The 25,172-nt window shown below is 36.5% G+C and overlaps 1 protein-coding gene across 13 annotated transcripts in view; it reads right to left on the reverse strand.

Annotated features, from left to right (window-relative positions):
- Positions 1-25,172, reverse strand: part of LACC1 (laccase domain containing 1) — a 182,046-nt gene that overhangs the window by 153,570 nt on the left and 3,304 nt on the right. For 6 of the 13 annotated variants that reach the window (XM_025478214.3, XM_049099211.1, XM_025478216.3 and 3 more), the window contains exons 4-7: positions 24,625-24,790; positions 22,235-22,460; positions 20,987-21,147; positions 17,082-19,817 (exon numbers count right to left, since the gene is read on the reverse strand). In XM_025478214.3, coding sequence (XP_025333999.1) covers positions 20,988-21,147; positions 22,235-22,460; positions 24,625-24,790 — 552 coding nt within the window. In that variant the 3' untranslated portion in view covers positions 17,082-19,817; position 20,987. Of the gene's footprint in view, positions 1-1,653; positions 1,727-17,081; positions 19,818-20,986; positions 21,148-22,234; positions 22,461-24,624; positions 24,791-25,172 lie in introns of those variants that run through there. The other 7 variants (XR_003147914.3, XR_003147913.3, XR_007404839.1 and 4 more) reach the window with 5 other exon arrangements.

Here is a 25,172-nt window from a genome sequence, read left to right on the forward strand (position 1 = left end):
TCAAATAGTAAAAGGGGCAGATTTACATAGTAGCAGAAAACATATGTGATCCATTCTGCATCCACTATCATGGTGTTCAATTCACTTAGATGTTGGTTTTTTGCTGCCTTAAGGATACAAGGATTCAGCTTCAAGTGTAGTATTAGATTGAATCACTTTTGTGTTCATTTTCTGAGGAAGGATGTATAGAACCACAGGAAGTCCTAGGTTTTTAATGCTCGGCCCTAAAAAGGGGTGGGATTTCAATTTTGTCTGTTATGTAATATTACACAAATCATTTAATCCTTCTTAGTCTCAGTTTCTTATGTATAAAATGAATAATAACACTAACTCTAGAGAGTTGTAAATGCTTTTGCTGCATTCATCACATGAAATTTTGATTTGCCTATAGGTTGGTCTCTGAGCTTCTTTTTGTTTTAAAGATTTATTTGAGAGAGAGAGCACATGCAAGTGGGAGGGGCAGAGGGAGAGACTGTTAAGCAGATCCTGTACTCAGCGCAGAGCCTGATGCAAGGCTAGAACTCATGACCCTGAGATCATGACCTGAGCCAAAATCAAGAGTTGGACGGTTAACCACCTTAGCCACCCAGGTGCCCTAGTCTCTGAGTTTCTGAGAGTAGGGACTGTCTTATCCGTCTATATATCTTGAATACCTAACACACACCAACAAATAAAAGTCACTCAATAAATATTTGTTAAATGGTATTGAGTCAAATACTTGTGCTGCTTTGATAACAACATTCTGAATATTATTGGAAGAAAATACCAATTTTAAACTCAGATGGTAGATTAGATCACTGTTTACCAAATATTCACCCTTGAGCAGCTCAGCAGTTTAGCGCCACCTTCAGCCCAGGGTGTGATCCTGGAGATCTGGGATGGAGTCCCATGTCGGGCTCCCAGCATGGGGCCTGATTCTCCCTCTGCTTGTGTCTCTGCCTCTCTCTCTCTCTCTCTCTCTCTCTCCCTGATGAATAAATAAAATAAAATAAAATAAAATAAAATAAAATATAAAATAAAATAAAATAAAATAAACAAATATTCACCCTCATCCCTCTCCTTAATGAGACTATATTTTCTCACTCCTTAAATTTAGGCTTGGCCATTTGCTTTCCTTTGGCTAATAGGGTGTTAGTGGACATGACAAGAGCAAAGATTCTCTTGCCTTTCACCATAAGATAAATATGACTTGGGAAGCCACTAGCCCAAGGAGCATGAAAGACACTTGGGATAAGCCTTGGAGTCTGGGGGTGGTTTGATAATCACAATTTTTAAAAAGTTCTCAGGTGATACTGATACCAATATATATTGTGCCTGCAGATTACACGTTAGACAAATGGAAAGAAGTGTTTGAAAAAACTTACCAGCCTAAAGTATTCATCATGGTACTACATCAGTCAGTTTTTTAAAGAGAAGGTAATGAGATAGAAGTAGTGAACCTGGTGAGTCAATTAAGTAGCAGTTTGGTTAAGAAACCTCCTACTTTCCAGTTCATATAGTTGCTGTAAATTTTCATTAAGGTTATGACTGTAAAATAGTCAGCATGGTGCCCGACATATGAAAGTACTCAATAAATGTTATCATCATCATCATCATCATCATCATCATCATCATCACTATTCTAGTTTTCTTTGTATTAATTTTAAAACTCACCCAACACAGGCAAATATTCACCTCCGAATCTTCATGTAAGTTATTTAATCACATGGTCGCTGAGTTTATTCATCTGTAAAACAAAGTGGTTGGAATAAATGATCTTTATTGTCTTTCTCTAGATCTAAAAGTCTCTGGTTTTACATTACCAGGAATTCATCATACCTGTCTTAATTAAGGTTTTATATTCATTGAGGATGCTCCCTCTTTCTGATCACAACTGTGATGTCCCGATAATCTTGTTTCTTACTTAACGGAATTTCTCATCCTGTAGAACACGTTTTTTTTTTTTTTAAGTACATTGGACTTTAGGTCAGTTTCAACCCCTATCTATGCCTGAGAACTGAGAACTGAAGTATTATAAAGAGAAAAACCCAAACAGGAAGGGTTGTATTTTCTGTTCATAGGGTCATACTTTTCTACCCATTTGGGTTTTCTCTGAGGGTTTCCTCAAGAAAACTAAAGCACTATTAGCAGACATGCTACAAAAAGAAAGCTGCTATTGCTTTAACGACATCAGTCTAATTAAAATAATGTGATAGTTTATTTACCATACACCCATGAGGAGTGTACATTTCAAGTTTTTCTAGGATTAGAGTCTACAAATAATTCACTAAGATACCATTGACTTCACTGAAGGGGGCATTGTCTAAAATTCTGTATATTACCATTCTCACTATCAGTATAACTTCACTTATATTATGAATAGTAACTTAATGATAAGCAAAACAGAACAGAAATGAAATGCACACTTGCCAAAAATGATTAATTTACCATTTCCTATTTGCCTTCTTTTGCAATGCCCTAAGTCTTTGGCTGAAAGCTGTGTTTTTACTGGAAGAAATGTGGTCTGTCTACACACACAATGAATCTCGCTGCCTCTTGCCTATATGATAACCCCTCTCTCTTGCATCGCCAGTTTTCTCTCTGCTGCATCTTTGTTCTTTGCTCACAAAAATGGAGTCTTCTTTCTCCCATTTTAGAAAAATCAAAGCTTTTCTTCATCACAGCCCTTTCTAGGTACTGCTCATTTTCTGTTTCCTTTTGTTAGCAAAGTACTGCAAAGGCATTGTGCACATTTACTCTCCCTTTCTTCTCCCAATCTCTCAAGTGGACTCCTATCAGGGTCCCCTCCATTTCAACAAAACTAGTATTTCCTTGGTCACCAATTAACTTCTAATTGCCAAATTCAAGAGTTGATTCTTGGTCTAAGCTGACTGTCCTCCTTTTTGAAATACTCTCTCAATTCGACTTCTAGAACACTACACTCTCCTGCTGTATTGTCCTTCTACCTCAGTGACTATTCCTTCTTGATCTTTTCTGAATCCTCCTCAGTTCCCTACCTCTAATGCTGGGATGTCCCAGGGCTGAGTTCTCAGACATTTCTTCACCAAGTACATTTTATTCTCTACATGATCTCACTCGTCTGTCCTATGGGTTTCAGTACCACCTATATGCAGATGATTCCAAAATGTCTCTAGTCCAGGCCTTCCCTGCCCATTCTTTCTAAAATAGCACTCTCTCCTGTTATTTTTTTAAATTATTTTTAAAATCTATTCTCTTAATAACTTTCAAATATATAATAGACGTTACAAACGATAGTCACCATAATGTACCTTAAATCCTTGGGACTTATTTATTTTATAACAAGTTTGTACCTTTTGACTATCTTCACTCATTTGGCACTCACTATCTTCACCCACTTCTGGCTATCACTGATATGTTCTCTGTGTCTATGAGCTTGTTATGGGTTTCTTTTTGGCAGGGAGAGGTTTGGGTTTTTTGTTTTTGTTTTTTTGTTTTTTTTTTTAGATTTCACATATAAGTGAGATCATATAATATTTGTCTTTTTCTTATTTCACTTAGCAAAATGCCCTTGAGGTCCATCCATGTTGTTGCAAATGGCAAGATTTCCTTCTTTTTATGGTTGAGTAATATTCCATTGTGTTTGTGGATCCTCTTTATCCAGTCATATGCTGATAGACACTGAGGTAGTTTCCATACCTTGGCTATCATAAGTAATGCTGCAATCAACATAGGGGTACATTTATCTTTTCAAATTAATGTTTTTGTTTTCTTGATATAAATACTCAAAAGTAGAATTGCTGGATCATATGGTGGCACTATTTTTTTTCAACCACTCAAAGACTTTTATTATAGCACATGAGCTGGGACTGATGGGGAAGGGTAGTTGTAGTGGGCAACCACTGCTCTGATTAGCATCAGATGTCCATTCTGATGGCCATGAATGTGCCAAAGGTACCACTACTCTATATCATGGTATTCCCAATGTCACACATCAGTTCCCAATCCTCCCAATTTGGACCCTGAGACAGGAAAAAGTGCCAAAGAGCAACCTAGTCACTATGCCCATTGCTCAGCCCATCATAAAGCCCATCTTCATGTGATAGAAGCAGCTTGGCTGGAACTGCCCTTAGGGCTCCATGGCTACTGGCATCTCACTAGAGGCTCCAGTTGCTCAGTTTTGGTGGCTGTATTTTTAATTTTTTGAAGAAACTCTATAGTGTTCTCCACAGTGGCTGCACCATTTTACATTCCTACCAACAGTACACAAGGCTCCCTTTTTTCACATCCTTGCCAACACTTGTTATCTCTTGTCTTTTTGATAATAGCCATTGTAACAGGCATGAGGTGATGTCTCTTTGTGGTTTTGATTTGCATTTCCTTCGTGTTAGTGATTTTGATTAATGATGTCATTTTCTATTCTCTTTCTCTACTTTGTTTCTTCACAGGACTTGCTTTTTAGCAGTGATTTTATTTTATATATCTATTTTTGTATTTGTTTATCATCTTCCTTCTAGACTAGGAAGTAAACTCCATGGAGAGCAGGGACTTGGTCTTGTTCCTTGTTGTATCTCTAGCACCTGAACAGCATGTGGTAAGGTGTACATTAGGTACTCAACAAATATTTGTCAAGTGAATAATGACAAAATTCATTTTTTCAAATTGTTCAACACCAATCTCTTTTATGTAACAGTGAAACGCAAACAATAGCTTTAGCTCTCAGAGTGGGGTTACAGCAGGATGCCTGAGTTATACACAGCCTGCTAGGATGAAAGGTGATGAGCTGAGGTGCACAAGTAAGGGGCATCAAGTACAGTACCCCCTGTACAGGGGTAGCAATTCTAATTGTGTCCAAATCAGGGATGACAAATCCAGTCCAGTCCAATGCTGGTGTTAGTTTTAGGGTGGAGAAACAATGGGATGGGAAGGCCTGAACTGTGTAGGGAGACAGCTTTATAACTATCAGGTAAACAGTGTAGACTGTAGGTCTCTAAATAGAAGAAAAGGTTATCCAGGAAAACTATCAGATGTTCTGAAGCAAAAGAAAATGTGCTAATCCCACAGGAGACCTACCACCTTAATGCCTGTTTAATTTCATGCTGGATCATGGCTGCCTGCAGATGGCTTCATGCTCAATCCAGTATCAGATGTGAGATGAACTGGGGCAGATATTGTGGAAAATATAAAGATAAATAAAATTTCTACCTTCAAAGTACCTGTAGACTTACAGAAGATGATAAGAAACACCTAATAAAAATAAGAGCATTATATAACATGTAACCTGCTCAGCAGAGTCATGGAATCATAGCAAATTATATCTGTAAAGAGGCTATTTCTGGATTGTGTTTAAATATAGAACTAGTCTCTTGAGTATGAGAAAAAAGAACAATTTACCAGTCACAAATCTCTTCATCTGTAAAATGTAAGCTTTAAACAGTATTCTTTATGTTTCCCTCCAGATCCAAATTGCTATCATTCTTAACTCACATCCATGTAACTCTATATGCATATGCATATTTAGATAGATAACAAAATCTCATTAATTTGGACTTTGCTAATCTGGAATTTATGATCAACCATCAGAGTGAGCCTAGTTGAATTTTAATTTTGTTCTAATAGAGACATCAGCAGCTTGTTCAACAAACAGTATAAACAAATTATAAAAGGAATGCTCACAAAGTTTAAAGAACAAACTGTTTTCAAAGCATTCAGAACTCCTATTTGTGAACAAATAACTGAAGTGGACATCAGCCATTTGGACTAGTTTTTTGATATACTTCATACATATCCCTGGGCCAGGACCTAATGGACAGAAGGGGGGTAACAGCAGTTCCCTGACTCTCACCTCCATTCAGAGCATAGAAGTCAGCTTGATTTGACTGAAGGAGAAAACAGAGGAAATTATACCCAGGACTATGGCCTTGCTGCTTATCCCTTGAGCCTCCTATGTATTTCTTGTTCTGATAGTAAAAAGTGCTATCCAAAGTGTACATCAGAAAGGATGTATTATTTTTTAATTTACAGGTCATTATGTAAAATCCATTCACTTGGAAAGATTTATCAAATGCCTACTGTGCAGGAGGCACTAATACATATCCCTGTCATATGACGGATTTTTCAGTGCCACATGTCTATTTGTCCATAGCTCTTGAAAATATGCTAGAAGATTATCTCATTATTATACAGTTAATTCTAATGGAAATTTCAATTATATTGCCTCAAAAGGCTGCATGTGGACCTCACAGGCAAGTGGGATTGTTACCAAAAATAGTAACTAAGGTGATTAGGAATATAAAATTTAGCAACACTTTTAGGTTGAAGGTCAGAAAAGCAGAAATTCAGAATGAGATGCAAATTGAAAAAAAGGAATGGAATAGAAAAAGAGATTATGGAAACCATATAACTAGAAATCTTCATTATAACTCAGAAAAATAATAACAAAGTGAATCATGAAGAGGAGGTGGATATGGGAAAGCAGGAATAGGAGTCATACAACTTATCAACCACTCTCTGTGGCTGAGTCAAAAGACAAATCAAGATAGGGCATGATCTTCAATCTCCTTTGAACACATTGACGTCGTTTCCAACTCAGTCAGTGTCTTTCCTAATGCTGCTCTCCTCATCCGCTGCCTGACTTTTCAGATACCGGTTATTCTTTAGAGCACTGCTGTAATTCCAGTTTTACCTTAGTATAGCCCTCTCTAATTCCTCCTTCTAAAAATGATAGCCACTCTCTGAATACCCCATATAAAGCTTTATAACATTGAAGTTTACTACTAAATGGTTCTTTAATAAATGTTGAGTTCTTCTGGGTTAGACTACAGTTTTCTTATTTGCAGGACTCATGCCTTAAACCTTTTAATAACTTATGAACTTATGGAAAAAAGTCTTACAAGATATAAAACTTAAATCACATTAACTATACATTTAATGAATTGCCTTTATCGGAAGTAATAGTGAAGGAAAATGAAACTATTGTGGAAAATTTGGGATGTGTGGTCCATATACACAATGTGCTTAACTCCTTAGAAGACATCAAAGAAGCACTAAAATTTTTTTGACTGACGTATTGATTGATGAACGCTTTTATATACACTTTTTCTTTACTGTGATCTTTCATTCTAGTCTATATGGTTGGCTTCTCTTTTTTAAAGAATGAATGAATGAGGGCAGCCTGGGTGGCTCAGTGGTTTGGCGCCTGCCTTTGGCCCAGGGTGTGAACCTGGAGACCCGGGATGGAGTCCCGCATCAGGCCCTGCATGGAGCCTGCTTCTACCTCTGCCTGTGTCTCTGCCTGTCTCTCTCTCTCATGAATGAATAAATAAAATCTTTTAAAAAATGAATGAATGAATTTATTTATTTATTTATGACACACAGAGAGAAGCAGAGACATAGGCAGAGGGAGAAGCAGGACTCTATCCTGAAACCCCAGGATCATCCTCTGAGCCAAAGGCAGACACTCAACCATTGAGTCCCCCAGGCATCCCATTCTAGCCTATATGTTAATAACACATGAGGCTGATTAGTGCAAATAATCAGATAAGACGTCCTTAAGTAAACTCAAGACATTCATCACCCCCCAACCCCCCAAAAAACCTGCGTGGCTTCCTGTATTCTCTTACTTAATAACATCACATTCACCCAGTGACCTAAGCCAGGAACCTGGTGGCCACTTAGCATTTTCTCCTTACTCTCATATTTTATTCTTCACCTAAAGGTTCTGGAACTAATTCCAATTTGTACGGAGAGCAATTTTCCCACACATCACCAAGCAATTCTCAGACACCAGCTAGGTGTCCTATAACTCAACTCAGTCTGACACTACCTGGATAGAGTGTCACTTCTCATATCAGTCCCAAGTCCAGGTCGTTGCAGTTAGCTATAGATTGCAGGGTCCCACGACCTCTCTCCTCAAGTTTGATTAATTTGCTAGATGGCTCACAAAACTCACAGAAACATTTTACCTAGTAGATTAGCGGTTTATTATAAAAGAATATGACTTAGGAACAGCCAAATGGAAGAGATGCATAGGGCAAGGTATGGAGAAAGGGCAGGGAGCTTCCATACTCTGGGTATGCCACTGTTCCCAAATCTCCATGTGTTCACCCATCTGGAAGTTCTCAGAACCCCATCCTTTGGGGTTTTTACAGAGGCTTTATTACATAGCACAACTGATTAAATCATTGGTCATTGACCATTGGTGATTGATTCAACCTCCAGCCCCTAGCCTCTCCCCCTTCTGCTGAGGTCAGGGGTAGGAACATAAATTCTAACCCTCTAATCTTTCTTTGTTTCTCCTGGCAACCAATCCCATCCTTTGGTTACAGTTTTCCAAAAGCCACCTAATTTACATAACAAAAGACACCTTTATGACTCTCATCACTTAGAAAATTCCATGGGTTTTAGGAGCTCTCTGCCAGGAAAAGGGACAAAGACCAAATATATTATTTCTTATTATAAATCACAATATCATATTATCAAATTCTGTTTGTGCTTTCAGATCCAGCCCTGCCTCTCCTTCAGCACAGTTTTTACCTTGGTTCAGGCCTTAATATTCCCACTCAGGTTCCATAGTCATTTCCTCACTGGTTGCCTTGCATCTGGTCTTACCTTTTCCTAAGCCTTACCGCATACAGCTTGGGGTGATCTTTCTAAAATGCAAATCTATTTGTGTCATCTCCCTTCCTAAATATTGTAATGACTTTTAATGTTTTGAGGATAAACTCCTAACTTCTTTGCATGTCATTCAAGGACCCTCAAAATCTGGTCCCTATCCTTTTTAACATCATTTACCTATGTACATCATACCTTCTAACCATGCTAAAATTGTCAGACTTGGAAATGCCATGCCATTTCATCTCACTCTATAAAACCATCTTTGACTGTATCCATTTAAACTATTTGAATTACATCCAGACCTAACTCAAGAGCCAATTTCTTTCTTGACCACCCTGCAAGGCTGATACTTTGGTCACCACTTGGCCTAGTAATTGCCTTCAATTTGTTTACATACCTATTTTACCAACTAGATCTTTACTCTCAGGATAGAAAGAGACATAGCAGATTCTGGTATGGAAATAGAGTACATAGTTTGGTATTTCATATTTAGCATCATCATAATAATCACTCAAATGTTTGCTGAACACAAGTAAGTCAATGATGAGTTTATAAGAGAAGGAATTTCAGGGATGAGAACAGCAGGAACAAAGGGACAGAAGTAGCAGTGAACCTGCAGTAGAGGGATCCCTGGGTGGCTCAGTGGTTTGGCGCCTGCTTTGGCCCAGGGCGTGATCCTGGAGTCCCGGGATCAAGTCCTGTGTCGGGCTCTCGGCATGGAGCCTGCTTCTCCCTCTGCCTGTGTCTCTGCCTCTCATTCTCTCTCTGTGTGCATCTATCATAAATAAATAAATAAATAAATAAATAAATAAATAAATATTAAAAAAAAAAAAGAACTTGCAGTAGGCTGAGACCAGGCCAAAGTGTTGTTTTCCTGACATTGTGAAATTTCAGGTTTTTATAAAGGAGCTAAACGTGAGGGAAGGAACCAGTTTGAAGAAACATTGACTCACTAAGTAAAACATGAAATGAAACAGAAAATAAATCTGATTGCATATTCAAACCAGTTCTCAACATCTGAGTTTGAAAAAAAATGTCTAAGAAGGAAAACTGAATGGTTACCTACAAACTACCTAGAAATGTCCTTGCCAACCTGAGGGCTTATGCCACCTGGTGGCAGTTTAGGCAGTTTACCCAATTTTAGATTCAACTCTTTAAAGTAGTATGAACTATTCAGAATTGTACCTGCAAACCATAGCACAGTGCCAGGAATAGAGCAGCTACTTAAGCATTTTTTGTTGACTTGATGAAGGAATTGAATGTATAAGTCGATGATTAAACAAGGCAAAGCTCTGTGGTGAAAAGAGCTCAGACTTGAGGATCAAGAAAATAAACATAAAGCTCCTAAGAAAGTCACTAGGTCTCTGGGTCTTAACACTGGTGTCTGTAGAATCTCTAAGTAGATTCTCAGATAGTATCATTATTGACTTTATATTGGCACTTTAGTATGCTCATCTGGAAAAAAAATCACGTGGTTAAAGTTGATGATATGTAAAAATCCCTTAACATTATACTATTTGATTTTTTTAATAAGTATAAATGGGAAAGGGGAAAAGTCCATTGTCAGGCAAGAGCCACAGAAGAGATAGGATACTAAGTGTATTGGAATTAAAAAACAGGTTGGGGGAATTTAGAAAGGGCATGTGTGTGTTTAAGGAGATATGAATAACTCTAAAATGGTGAAGGATGAGAAGACCATGAAGATCATCTATTTTGCAAATGAGTGTGTGAACATACTGGGAGGAGAGAATGTGTTGAGAGTAAATGGCAGGAAGCATTAACATTATTAAAATCTCTGTAGTCACTTTTAGGTAGGAGCTTGAATTCAGACAAAATTGTTTCTTATGATTTGATACCATGGCTATTTTCCAGATTAAAAAGTTTGACATATCTTAAATTTAGTTGGGGGGGGGGCGCTGCGGGGCGGGGGGGGGGGGGGGAGCAGTAGACAGCGGCAGTAGACAAGAGACTAGAAACAGTATACATTCTTGAGTACATATTGCCACCCAGTGGATGAATGTGGATGACACACAAAACATTTATAAGGAGAGACAAAGGAAGACATTAAGAGGTTGTGACCATGATGCTAGTGTTAAAGCTTTGTTTACGCTCAGTCAAGGCCAGATATCATAGGTGATCCAAACCTGAATCACCACTCTTTTAGAACGCCAGACTAGATTTTGAAAGCATTAAAAACTTTAATATATATTTTAAAAGTATTCTGATAAACATTCAGAGGCTTTCAGCAATGAGAAATATATTATGAGTACTCTTACCTCTGCCTTAGACACTAAAGTCTCATTAATGCTGATGAAACATGTCCATGAATTTCCAATAAAACAGGTCAGAGATACTTAACTTACAATAAGGCAGAAAGAAGGTTCTCAAGGCAGAGATTAGAGATTCAAATCTTGATTTCCCAGGGTGCTAACAGCTTTGTTACAAAGTCTAGAATCAATTACATTTTTGGCATAATAATCTTGACTTTCCTTTCATCCGAAAGGAGATAAAGATTTATTAGAATAGGAATATAGAGAGATAATGGGTGGAAGTTGGGTCATTTATGTATTGAGGGATTTCCTAGTGGTTCAACTTGGAGGGGCACAAAAATATCCTTCTCATCAGACAACTCCATAAGAATCTTATGGTATTCTGTTGACAAGTCTAAACCTATGTACTATGTTTTCTAAAAGGAATAATAAAAATCGTGTTATTGTGTTTTGGTTTTTTTTAGATTTTATTTAAGAGAAAGAGAGAGAGTATGAGCAGGGGGAAGGGCAGAGGAAGAGGGAAAGAAAATCCTCCAGCATACTCCCCACTGAACCAGGAGCCAACACAGGGCTTGATAGCAGGACCCAGAGATCATGACCTGAGCCAAAGGCAGATACTTAACTGACTGCGCCACTCAGGTGCTCCAAAATTCATGCCATCATCATGACTTTAGAAGTCCAAGGAAAACTAATCTGGGGCTTCATTTCTTGCTGCTTATGCGGTATCCACATCAAGAGATTTATCCATCCACTTAGAACACCTCTAGATAGGGAGCCCAGTTACAAATGTGCTTCTTCTTTGTCTGGGATTTATTTATCTAACTCTGCTTATAAGCTAATAAATTAACCTATTACTGTTTCATGGATGTTGGCAGAAGACATGAGATGCCTGAGTCAGTGACAAAAGACTTCATTATTCATAATTAGCAGGTAGTATGAACACTACATTTTAGTATTCCCTAGCTGCCCAAGTCCCGTGGCGGCACCACAGAGGAACTCATGTGCATTCTTATGTACACAGGTTCATGTCCTAAGAAAGAATACTGAATTTGGGCAATCTACCACTTTTAATAAGTGGTAAGGAAATATGCCTTTTCCGATGGGATCAAGTAATGCCCATCTGGTCCAAGTTGGGAGGAGAAGCAGCTTTAAATTTTGATTAGATTGGACTCAATATTCTCAAATTTATTATAAGTTGGAAACAGGAAAGTCTAATGATGGGTTAAAAAAAACATGACTGAAAACTCTAAGACAGATTTCTATTGCAAATGTTCTTTCTTTACACTGCATTAATATACCATTATTTAAACATTCAATTAAATGAAGATATAAAAGTACCCGTATCTTTATAAAAGATATAAAAGTCCTCGAAATTGGCTTTGAAATGCACTGAAGCCTGGTCCTAACACTCCCACCTGTTATTCTAATGAATTGGTTTGGGTTTTTTTTTTTTTTTTTTTATAAATTTTTATTTATTTATGATAGTCACAGAGAGAGAGAGAGAGGCAGAGACACAGGCAGAGGGAGAAGCAGGCTCCATGCACCGGGAGCCCGACGTGGGATTCAATCATGGGTCTTCAGGATCGCGCCCTGGGCCAAAGGCAGGCGCCAAACCGCTGCGCCACCTAGGGATCCCGGTTTGGGGGTTTTTTAAAGATTTTATTTATTTATTTTAGAGAGATAGTGCACAAGCAGGGAGAAAGAGGGGCAGAGAGAGAATCTCAAGCGGACTCTACCACATCGACCACAGAGCCCAAAGTGAGGCCTGATCCCACAACCCTGGGATCGTGACCTGAGCTGAAATCAAGAGTCGGATACTTAATCAACGAGCCACCCAGGCACCCTTGGTTTTGGGTGTTTTTAAGACTTACCAGGTATTCTATTAATATACCAAGCTTGATACTGCTCTAGATATAGTGTCCACCAAAACAAAACAATTTTGCTACTTTACTTTTAAATATGAACAGAGCTATTGAAAAGCTATTTAATTTTCATGGAAAAGACCTTCCTGTTTGATCTTTACCATCATAGTGATTTGATTAAACGGTGTAGTCATTTCATTAACAAGATGTAAATTAGTAAGTTCCATGAGGTGAGGCACCAGAACTCTTATATAAAATATTAAAATATACTATTACAGAAGTGGAAAAAAAGCAACAGTTTTGCAAAATACATACTGGTCTCTAAAATATAGCATTCCTGTAAAAGACATGAATTTTGGTGATAATTAGAAGTTTATATTGTTACACAAGTTGGAAATTGGAAATTCTAATATTTTTAAAGAAACATGACTGAACACTTCAAAATATGTTTTTTTTGTTTTGTTTTTTAAAGATTTTATTTATTTATTCATGAGAGACACAGGCAGAGGGAGAAGCAGGCACCATGTAGGGAGCCCAATGTGGGACTGAATCCCTGGCCTCCAGAATCACACCCTGGGCCAAAGGCGGCGCTAAACCGCTGAGCTACCCGGGCTGCCCCAAACAGATGTTTTTAAAAATGGCATTAATGTATCACTATTTAAATTCAACTAAATATTGAAGATAGAAAACTATTTAGCAAAAAATGACAACACACACACTCCTGCCCAAATGGTTTATTATCTTTATCCTTTGACTTTGTATTGGATCATGAAAAGATTCCTTCCCTTCTCCCTTTTTCTTTCCTTTTATAGATGTTAAGTGATTTCAATTGTTAATCTTTGCTAGATGTTAAAAATATGAAGATGAGTAAGACCTGGCCCTTACTCTGATGGAGCTTACATTTACTAGGAGACAAGTAAACAGACCAACATTTAAAAATCAGTACACTGAGGACGCCAAGAAATGATGCACAGGACCTAGTGAGGAAAATGATCAAGGAAAATGTTCTGGAAGAGATGACCACTTTGCCTGAGTCTTAAAGAATGGTCAAAAGTTATTCAAAAAAAAACGAGTTTGAGAATTATGCATACAGAGCCAGCAATAGGTACAAAGCCAGGAGGCAAGAGAAAACATTACTATGGAAGATAGTAAGACCTGCTGTGAACCCAATGATACACCAAAAAAGAAAAATTGTTTTTAGATATAGCAAAATTTTGTTAGATGGTAGATGGTAGACCTTTGAACATTAACATGGCCCCTCACCTTGCCTAATAGAACAAAATCTGAGCTTCTATATATGACCTGTCATAGTACTCACTGAGTATATACTACACCTTGATAACTGAATTTTGGTCATATCTCCCTAAGGAACAAAGGAGACACTGGAATGCTAGCTATATTCATTCACTTAGATGTTTATATGTCTTTGGTGCTACTTGTTTTCTAATTTAGTAGAAAGCTTAAATGAAGGTAACCTTAAACCTAATTTTACTTCTAGTCAGTCTTTGAATGCAAATCAGCCTTTGTGGTCTGACCTAGCTTAATGGTATATTCTAGGAAATGAAAGAAAAAAAAAAAGAATGGCTAGAATATGTGATACAGAGTGAGGAGTGGTAGAAATTGAAAGGTAAGCAGGAGTGAGATCATAATAGTACTTATAAACGTGAGTAGGCCTTTATCTTGGAGACAGTGGATAAGCCATCAGAGTGATGTAAAATGATCAGACTTGCATTTTAGATCAATAATAGCAGTAAAAGAAGGGATTCAATGAAGGACTACTTAGAAGGTTGCTCAAATGATGCATGTGAGACATGATGATCTGAATATCTGGCAGTTGAGATAGAGACATAGGAACAGAGGATAGATTTACAAAGTCAGAAACGTTGGAAAAAGAAGAGGTGAAGGAAAGGGAGACATTCAGAAACATTCTAAGATTTTTGGATGGGCAACTTCATGATAAATGACTTCATTATCTGAGATATGACATGAGAGGGGAATAAATTTTGGAGGGAAAATGGGAAGTTGGAGGATATTGTTTTGAGGGGCCCACAGAGTATGTCCAGTAAGGAACTTTATATCCAAGTCTAAATATGTACTTGAAAGTATAAAACTCAAAGAAGTTACCTTATGAATATGAAACATCAATCATGAAAACAAGGATGATGGGTGGGGGGATAAGAAACAACTCTAAAACGTGCTTAATGAAAATAAGGAATAGAAAAGTATGTGTAAGATATAAACTGAAGCAATGTGCAATGCAAGACTAAGAATTAAGAAAATGTAGGATATTAAAAACTCAAAACTCGTTACCATGAACAAATCTATTTTCTACAAATGTTTCTCATGAAATGAGAGTACTCTTGTTGTTAGAAAGGAATTTGACATTTTGAGCTTAAGAGTCTGCTGGAAATTTTAGTTGTTTAATAAAATACAGTAACAGGACACCCAGCCTTCTGAAAATAAAACAAAAAGCCTGCTCCAGATATAGAAAAGGACATAACCGACCACTGGCACTTGGCACAAGGACATGGGAAATACGATGTAAGCATTTATTTCTCCCTAAGAAAAATGCATCTAAGGAGAGCATGAAAAGTTTGTCTCCACAATATTGACATGTGATCATCATGAGTCCAAACTAAATGTGTTAATCTAGTAGTACTGGCAGATTTTATGTCCTTCACTAAGCAAAGATCTAGTACAGAATAATGCATTACTTGCAATAGCTGCCCCATCTATGAAATTACAAGCTTAAAAACACCGCCTACGATGGAAATGTAGGTGCTCTAGACCACAGTTCCCATAAACATACACAGGAAGTGTATAAACCACGATTCTCATTATTTAATGCACAATTTACAAAAACTTCATTAAAAAATCTATAATCCCACAGCATCCAATGTGTTTTGTGTGATTTACATTTGGGGCAAAGAAGCTATGTATCATATATAACACATATACATTTCTTGCTTGCCATTGACCATGAACACTGAGATCCACACATACACACACACAAACACATAGATAACTGAGCAGTACTTCCTTGAAAGTGCTGGACTTCTGCAGACTGGTGGCATTCTTTAAGAGTTTACATAAAAAGTAGGATGGATATATTCTAACTTTAGGACAACCAAGTGAAAACCATATCAAATCCACTTTGGTATATAAAACGATGTGCTTTATTTGCAATTGACATCTTACCCTCTAGCTTCTGAATCCATGGCTAATGTTTGTTTTTGTCATGTGTCATAGAATAAGCTTCTGTGAATTTCTCCCCAAAAAATCTACTTATAGAAAAAGAGTTACTAGAGATTCTGTAGAAGTAAGGTAGTTTTAGGTGGGTGAGGGTTCCTAAATGCTTTTATATACTTGAACATTATATTGAATATAAAGTAAGAGTAATACATTCATTAACTTTAAATGCCCCTTTTTTTCTTTTTTTTTTTTCCTTCAGTACAAGTAAATATAGAGAATAAATTGGTTCAACTTTACATCAAGAAACAGAGCAAAGCTATTTGTAGACATACTGACTCCTACTGGAAAGATCACTTTTTTATTTGTTTTATAAAGCACCAGAGTATACCATATGTAGTCACTATGCTATTATTGACAATTTTTTTTAATTTTATTTATTTATGATAGTCAGAGAGAGAGAGAGAGAGAGAGAGAGGCAGAGACATAGGCAGAGGGAGAAGCAGGCTCCATGCACCGGGAGCCCGACGTGGGATTCGATCCCGGGTCTCCAGGATCGCGCCCTGGGCCAAAGGCAGGTGCTAAACCGCTGCGCCACCCAGGGATCCCCTATTATTGACAATTTAAAATTACAATTAAAGTTTAGTTTGATACTCAGTACCTCCAAAAGAATGTCATGAACTCTCACCTGACTTACACACTTAATTCCTCTTCTTAATAAAATGACAACCATTATTTCCTATATGCAGTTAGTAGCAGTGCTTAGATTGAAACAAAACTTACTAAAAATAAAAATCATCATTGTGGTTGTACCCCCAAAGTCCCAGAAACCTACATATAATAAAGACTGGGAGAGAGAGATCTTACAGAGATGATAACATATGATTACTTAATAACCTAGTCATTCTGTTACTGAGTTACTGAATCAATATTTTCTTATTTTTTTTTAACATTTATTTGAGAGAGAGAGATCACGAGCAGGGGGGAAGGGCAGAGAGAGAAGCAGACTCCTCACTGAGCAGGGAGCCTGACAGGCGACTCAATCCCAGAACCTTGGGATCATGATCTGAGCCAAAGGCAGACGCTTAACCGACTGAGCCACCCAGGTGTCCTGAATCAATATTTTTCACTCAGTAAAACAGCAAGGAGATTTTTCATTAAATATTCCAGAGCAGATAATCCAAAATCACAGATAATCAAATATAATTTTTATTTGGTTTTAGAATGTTTTGGTTCATAAAGTGAAATACAGCCACCTAATACTTTTTTTTTAAGATTTTATTTTTTTGAAAGAGAGAGAGTGAGAGACTGAGAGCAGGAGGAGGGAGAGGGAAGAGGCAGGGGCAGAGGGAGAAGCAGACCCCCTACTCAACAGGGAGCCAGATGCAGGGCTGCAACCCAGGATCCTGGGATCATGACCTGAGCTGAAGGCAGAGGCTTAACTGACTGAGCCACCCAGGGGCCCCTGTCACCTAATATTCTCATAAATTTATAAATTTCAAACAAAATAATGCACAGTGAAGAACTGGAAAATGATCAGCCTTTGTTAATGTGTGAAGTTATCCTTAATCTTTATAATTAACACTAAACAGAAAGATTTTTTGTACAAGTTTGAAATTGTTGTCCTATGCTTTGTGTTTAATGTCTTCCCTCAACTGGAAGAAATTAGGTATTTTATTTAAATTTTATACTGAGCTACAAGTTGCATAAAAGAATTCAACTAAACAAAGTATCAGGTTGTGGCAACCTTAGAACACAAATCACAGTATTGAAATTGCTGTTTGCCACCTTTCACTAGATATTAAACATCTGAAAGGCTACAAACTGTATTTTTTAAACCTATCTTAGTATTTCAACAATATTTTGGCTGAAGGTATGAGTGGATGATACTAACAGAAACTTGAAAATAAAATTTAACTTAGATAGCTTTAATTAACTACAAAATCTGAAATGAGATTTTAGGTCACAAGATACAGGTTCAAATCTTACCTTACCACAAATTGTATGATTTTAAGCTCTACCTCAATCAGACTGTTTTCTCATCTGAATAAAGAGTAACAACTCTTTTGACTGACCTATGTATTTCATACCCCATGTATTTCAGAGTGGCTAAAAGGTAAAATGAGGTAATGTATATAAAAGTCCTTTGTAAATAACCATCAAATGTAATTTTCCACTATTCTACTACATGTTCATGTAAGAAATATATGTATAAGATGTTTTAAGATGCAATGTAATTACATTAAAAATACACGTCACATATACCATTTTCTCCCAAGTGAAAATAACTTGACTCCTCTCTTCAGCCTACAAATTTACTTAGAAGCACCAATGAAAAACAAAACAAAACCCTCCTTTTAGAGCCCCCAGTGCTTTATTTTCTCTAGTAAGTATTATCAAAGATGAATGGACACTTATGCATCCTCCTCCTCCTCAATGCACTGAAATCAGACTCTGCCACCATTGCCTATAGAACAGTTTTGATATGGTTAATTCACTGGTTTCTTCTCAGTATTCATTTTATTTTATCTCAGAAAATTTCTTGTACCTTGTATCTCTGGAAATTCTGAGTATCTCTCACATCCATATTGGCTCATTTCTTCAAATTAAGTATATTCTGTTTTTTCCCTTATTTCTAATGATTCACCCTGTTGTATGTATGTGTGTGTGTTTACTGATTCAGCTCATTTTTCAAACGCAGGTATCATACAAGGTTTCACCCTTGAACCTCTTTCTCACCCTGTAGGTTTGTCTAGATGATTCAGCTTGTTACAATGGAATCAGGGCTCATCTCCATATAGCCAACTTCTAAATCTCTTTCTCCCAGTTCCCACCAAGATGCCAGGTCTGTATTTCTAGTCATTGACCAAATACTTCCTTCTTGATATATACTTTAGTCTGCATGTCAAACTCATTATCCTTCTCCCTTTTCCCAAACATCTTTCTTCCCCTTGTTGCTGTTCTTAGTAGCCAAGCAAGCAGAAATCTTCGGGTCATCAGTGACTTCTCCACTCTTCTTCACCCGTCATCTTCATTATCTATTAAGAGGATCTAACTGATTACAAGTCTGAAATATCTCTCCATCCACTCTCTTCCATCTTAATTTCGACTTTCTTCATTTAGGCCTCATTTTTTCTTTTTTAAAGTATTTTGCCTCTTAAAGAAGTCTCTGCTTTGGTCTCTCACAATTCAAATCCATCCTGTTACATATGACGCTAAGGAAATAAAAACACTCCCCTACGTTTTATGCCTACCCTTTGCCTGGAAAATCAACTCTAAACTCTTTGACATGGCATTTGAGACTAACTAATCTCTTTCCAACCTGTTTTTCTAGTAACTTCTGCCTACACCCTTCTCTCTCTAGAACATGTTACACACTTTAAATTTCATGCTCTAGTTCATGGTGTTGTTCCCTCTACCTGTTACGGTTGTTCTTCATTTGTCAAAAGCCTGTATATCTTTTGGGCTCAGTGATCTATCACTTTCTCTACAGCACTTTCCCTACCCTGCCTTCCAAATACAATTAACCCTTCATTCTTCTGTACTCTTCCACTTCTATCAAAATTAAAGCATTATAAGTATTTATCTCCTCCACTGCATTAGACTCAAGGGGAAAAGGTCTTTTGCATTTTGATTCACTTATGTTTCACACAGTGCCTGACACATAGTGGGTACCCAGTAGGTACTGAACAGACCTATTCCTGATTTATGTAGTAAACAGAACAAACTTTAAGAATAATCCTCATTTAGGTTTTGCTAGAATCAAATAAAAGTCATTTGGCTTTGGATAATAGTGAAAATATACCTAAAGATGAATTATCCATTGCAATCCTTTCAGTTTTAAGTAAATCATATAGCTAATTTCTTTCTTGTCAGTTTAGAAGGAGGCAGGAAACAGTTGTATAAAAATCCAGTCAAGTATCTGTAAAAATACATAGAAAACAAATGTAAGACCCTTACTAATACTATTACAATATCAAGGTAAGGATCATTAAGTCTACTAAAGTCTTTTATATATTGAGTCAAAGACATTGTGAAGATTAAAAATAATATTAATTCAGTTAAGAGTAAACTTAAGGAAAACTAGATGTATGCTAAAGGGTCAGTACTAAATCACTGTTCATTGGATGTCTTTGCATAAGTCTAACAAAAATCATATGAAATACTAATTTAATGAAATTATACTCAATCTTACTCTGTGACTATAGATTAGGTATCAGTAAATTACGGCGTGTGGGCCAAACTTCCCTGGAGCCTTACCTGTTTTTGTAAATAAAGTTTTATTGAAACACAGTCATACTCATTTGTTTGTGTTGTTACTGTCTGCTTTTGCTCTACAATGGCAAAGCTAAGTAGTTGAGATAGAAACTGTAGGTACCACAAAGCCTAAAATATTTACTATCTACCCTTTAAAGAAAATTGGCCAACCCCTGTTATGGATAATCAGTTAGAAATTTAGTTGAAAACCAAGCCAGTTTGGATATGTAAGGACTTTTTATTATCCTAGATTTAGAATCTTTATACAAAGATTTCTTCTCAAAAATCGAAAGAATAAAAAAAGAAAGGTATAAAGATGTTATGATGGAAATATACTGATGTCAAGTACATAGGAGATAAATGGTATACATACAAGATTTTTTAAAGAAAACATAATTTTATTTTTATACATATATACTGGCCTGATTATTCTTCATTAGTTAGGAAAAGGAGTGGCTATTCTTTATATTACAGCATGGTCATAAAAATTAAGTTTTCTAGGGACACCTGGGTGGCTCAGTGGTTGGGCGTCTGCCTTCTGGCCCAGGGTGTGATCCTGGGGTCTCAGGATCGAGTCCCACATCGGGCTCTCTGCATGGAGCCTGCTTCTCCCTCTGCCTGTGTCTCTCTCTCTCTGTGTGTCTCTCATAATAAATAAAAAAATATTTTTAAAAATTAACTTTTCTATCTCTATTACTCCACTGAAAAGTAGAAACTTAATTCTTCCTACAAGAATAAAGGGGTAAAGTTAAATATAATTAATTATTTTTAAAAATAAGGGGAGGGAAAGTTGGGAAAAGGGGAGAGCTAAAAGGAGAGAAAGAGCCTACTGACCTCATTCTCTAATTGATATGAAGCCAATCTGTGTACCAAAATTATGGCCATCTCGGACATGGGAGAAAAACTTGTCAGGATGGCAAGATGTACAGAGGTTAAGATCTTGGTTCAGGTCCTGAATATTCTGTGGTAGAATTCCTCCTCGTTCTAGAAGAATCCTTAGGATAAAGATTTTTCAAAAGACACTAAGAGTTTATTTTACCAATAGCCAAAGCAGTTAAAAAAAATATATGGATATTGGCATAAAAGAATTCTGGGAGAGATCTGCTTGAAACAATGCAAACTGGTTTTCAGATATAAAACATGAACAAGTCAGGAAATCGTAGATTTTATCACTTTAATCACCTAAGTTCATTTATGAACTGTAAAACCTTCCATATTGTCTGGCAGACATGACCTGGGTCTAGAATTTTATAATCAAACTCAAGCACTTATTTAGAAGAAAATTCTAAAGTTACCAGAGTATTTGCAGATAAGATTCATTTGATTCAGATAGAGCATGCTTTTTATCATTTGGCCCTCCCATCTCTTGTCCTATTAACAGATTTTTCACAGATAAGTTGCTTCTCCATAAACACTTTACAAACATGAAGTATGACTATAAATTAATGATACTAATTCCACAAGTCACATTTAATAATCAATTTCAATCCTTTCTACTTATGTGCTAAGTGAGGCAGAATCTGGGCAAGGTTTTGTTGACTGGAATCGAAATACAATTCAAATCAGGCAATTTTCTTTTGTAGAAATGACAAGTAACAGCTATTAATAGCAAAACTTCATAATTCAAAATTGCAAGGGAGCACTGAAAGTTGAAAGTGACTACATACTTATATTGTCTAACATTTTTGCTAAAAGAATATATTCCTCTAATTAATTACAGAAGAAAAATACTATCTTCCGGATAGTTTATTATATTTAGATTTTAGCTGAGGAAGGGCTACGAAGCACATGGCAACTTTTCTATATGAAGTTTAAGTAGATCTCTCAAAACCAAATGCCAAATATTATCTTCCTTCACTTTTAAGTCAATAAGAGATAACAGAAAAATTTCTGTTATTTAAAATTCAATGAAAATAGGTTTCCTAATCAAAATAAGTTTTTGTATATATGTGTACATCAGCTACTTATTTATGTACCACTTCAATTTTTCTTGGAGTTACTAATTATTGTCTACAATAATTTTCATTTTAGAAACAATAAGCAATATCCAAACTTTCAGTTCTGGAATAAAATCAAACATACCTGGTGGCTTTACGAATGTCAACATAGGGATCTGGTGAATCAAATAACCGTACACATTCAGGATCAAGATTATGAAATTCCTTTGCTGATTCCCTTGGCAAAGTAAAACAGCAAGGTCCTACTGAAGGTCCCAGTACAACAATGATGTCTTCCAGACTACAGCCATATTCTGTGACCATAGCATTCACTGTAGCCATTGCAACACCTAACAAAGTACCCTTCCAACCTGGTAAATAGAAAGAAAAAGAGGTAAGGGAAGTTAAAACATAACATTTCACAGTAATTTATTTTCTAACTTAAAAAATGAGCAACTTATATATTTTTCAAACCCCAGGAATAGCAAATAAATCACCGAATCAATTAATTAAGCTATATAATCAATTAAATAAAATACTCCTTTTTTTTTAAAGATTTTATTTACTTATTCATGAGAAACACACAGAGAGAGAGGCAGAGACACAGGCAGAGAGAGAGAAGCAGGCTCTCTGCAGGGAGCCTGATCTGGGACTCGATCCCAGGACCCTGGGATCATGACCTGAGCCAAAGGCAGATGCTCAACCACTGAGCCACCCAGGAGTCCCAAAATACTCGTTTTTAAATGAGGTACACTATGCAAAGCACCTGATATGGGAAAGACATTTAATGGGAGGTCCTTCCACTTTCTTTAAAAATATTCTACTCTTCCAGTTTCCACTGAGATTATACCTTTGTAGTGTTCTCTCTCTCCTTCACTTTATTTTCACATTTTTAAAAATGGGGTGGGGGAATAAATAACATAAAATTTGCCATTCTAACTATCTTCAGTAGTGTTAAATATATTCACATTTTGTGCAACCAAGCTCTAGAACTTTTTCATCTTGTAAAACTGAAACTCTATACCCATTAAGTAACAACTCCCCCTTACCACTACCCCCTCAGGCCCCTGGCACCCACCATTCTACTTTGTTTCTATAAATTTAACTACCTGAGATATTTTATGTAAGTGGAATCTTACAGTTTCTTGTGACTGACTTATTACATTTAGCGTAATGTCCTCAAGGTCCTTATTTAAATAGGTGTCAAGATTTCCTTCCTTCCTAATGCTAAATAATATTTATATCACATTTTGCTTATATATTCATTCATCTATGGACACCTGGTTTGCTTCCACCTCTCTGCTATTATGAATAAACCTGCTATAAGCACAGGTGTGCAAGTATCTTGTCGCAATCCTGCTTTTAATTTTTTTGGATATATACCCAAAAGTAGAACTGCTGGATCATATGGTAATTCTATGTTAAAATTTTTGAAGAACCACCATACTATTTTCTATAGCAGCTGCACCATTTTACATTTCCACCAATTGTGCATCAGGGTTCCAATTTCTCCACATCCTCACCAACATTTGTTATTTTCTTTTTTTTTTTTTAATATGAGCTATCCTAATACGTGTGAGGTTATATCTCATTGTAGTTTTGATGTGCATTTCCCTAATTAGTGACATTAAGCATCTTTTCACAAGGTTGTTGGCCATTTGCTTATCATGTTTGGAGAAATGTCTATTCAAGCTCTTCATCCATTTTTATTTGGGTTATTGCTTTTTTGTTGTTGTTGAGTTGTAGGAGTCTTTTATATAATCTAAACATTAACCCTTTATCCGATATATGAACTGCAAGAATTTTCTCCCTCTCTATGGGTTGCCTTTTAGCTCTGTTGACTGTGTCCTTTGATGTACAGTTTTTAAATTTTGATGAATTCCAATTGATCTGTCTTAACACAGCATCTAAAAATCCCTATCTTTGGAGAATAAAGGCACTAGACCATAACATATTAAACTAAATGCTGTGTTGCTTTGCTTGCTTTTTCTTACCTCCATACCTTTACTCAGGATGCTGCCCCTTCATCTTCATGAATACCTTTCTCCAGCATGTCTTATCTTCCTATTCCCCATTGCTTAGACTTCAAAGGTTTTCAATCAGAGGCAGTAACACACTCTTTGGAGTGTTTTGAAAAGCATCAAGGGTTTTTTGTTTTTGTTTTGTTTTTGGTTATTATAACTGGAGGAGCTACTGGTATTAGAAATTTTGAAAGCCAAGCAAACTGCAATATAAGATTATCTTGTCCAAAATGTTACAGAAAATGCTGAGAAACACTGGCACCTAGTCAAGTCCTACAACAAACTCCTCAGGAATCATCCTGGGTACTGCTTCCTTTGGGAATTCTACTTTGATTCATATAACTCAGGTACTGCTTGTATCTGCTCCTGTAATAAAAATATGCTGGCTCTACTCCTATTTCTATACTTAATACCATGTAAAGTAATTACCTGTCATGCCCACCAGAAATAAACTATAATTTTTCTTGTACTATAAAACTGGTAAAATCCTAAATGCGTAATTAAATATACTTACCAGAATGGGCAACCCCACATGCTTTTTTGACAGGATCAGCAAAAACAATTGGCATACAGTCAGCACCAAGAGCTGCTATTGTGACTCCTCTCTGATTTGTGGTGATTCCATCGTAAGATTCAGGTTCCTTCCTTCCCATAATCCAGACGTCATTGGCATGATCAGTCTAATACCAAAGATGTTTGAGAAAAATATTTTGAAAGTAGAATTTCTCATACCATAAGCTTTTTCTGAAGATGTTCTTTTGTACAAAATTATATATCCAGTATAACATTACTAGCAAGCATTAAAAATATTACTTCTATATATGGTAAAACATCAAATTTACTTGTCATTTAACTTCTGATATTGTAATCTCTGCATATTTTACTCCAAGGAAAGCAAACTTTAACACTTAAAAATTTAATACAGTCCCTCATGAATATCTCCTACTAGAGATGAAGAAATCTTCACCTGTAGCACTTTCCATATAGTACTATTTATGGAAAGAAGTTAATTACCAAATTAAAGATATTTTTTATTTTTCCTGACCCAAATAATGCTAGGAC

Source organism: Canis lupus, chromosome 22 (assembly GCF_003254725.2).
Source record: "Canis lupus dingo isolate Sandy chromosome 22, ASM325472v2, whole genome shotgun sequence".
NCBI lineage: Eukaryota > Metazoa > Chordata > Mammalia > Carnivora > Canidae > Canis > Canis lupus.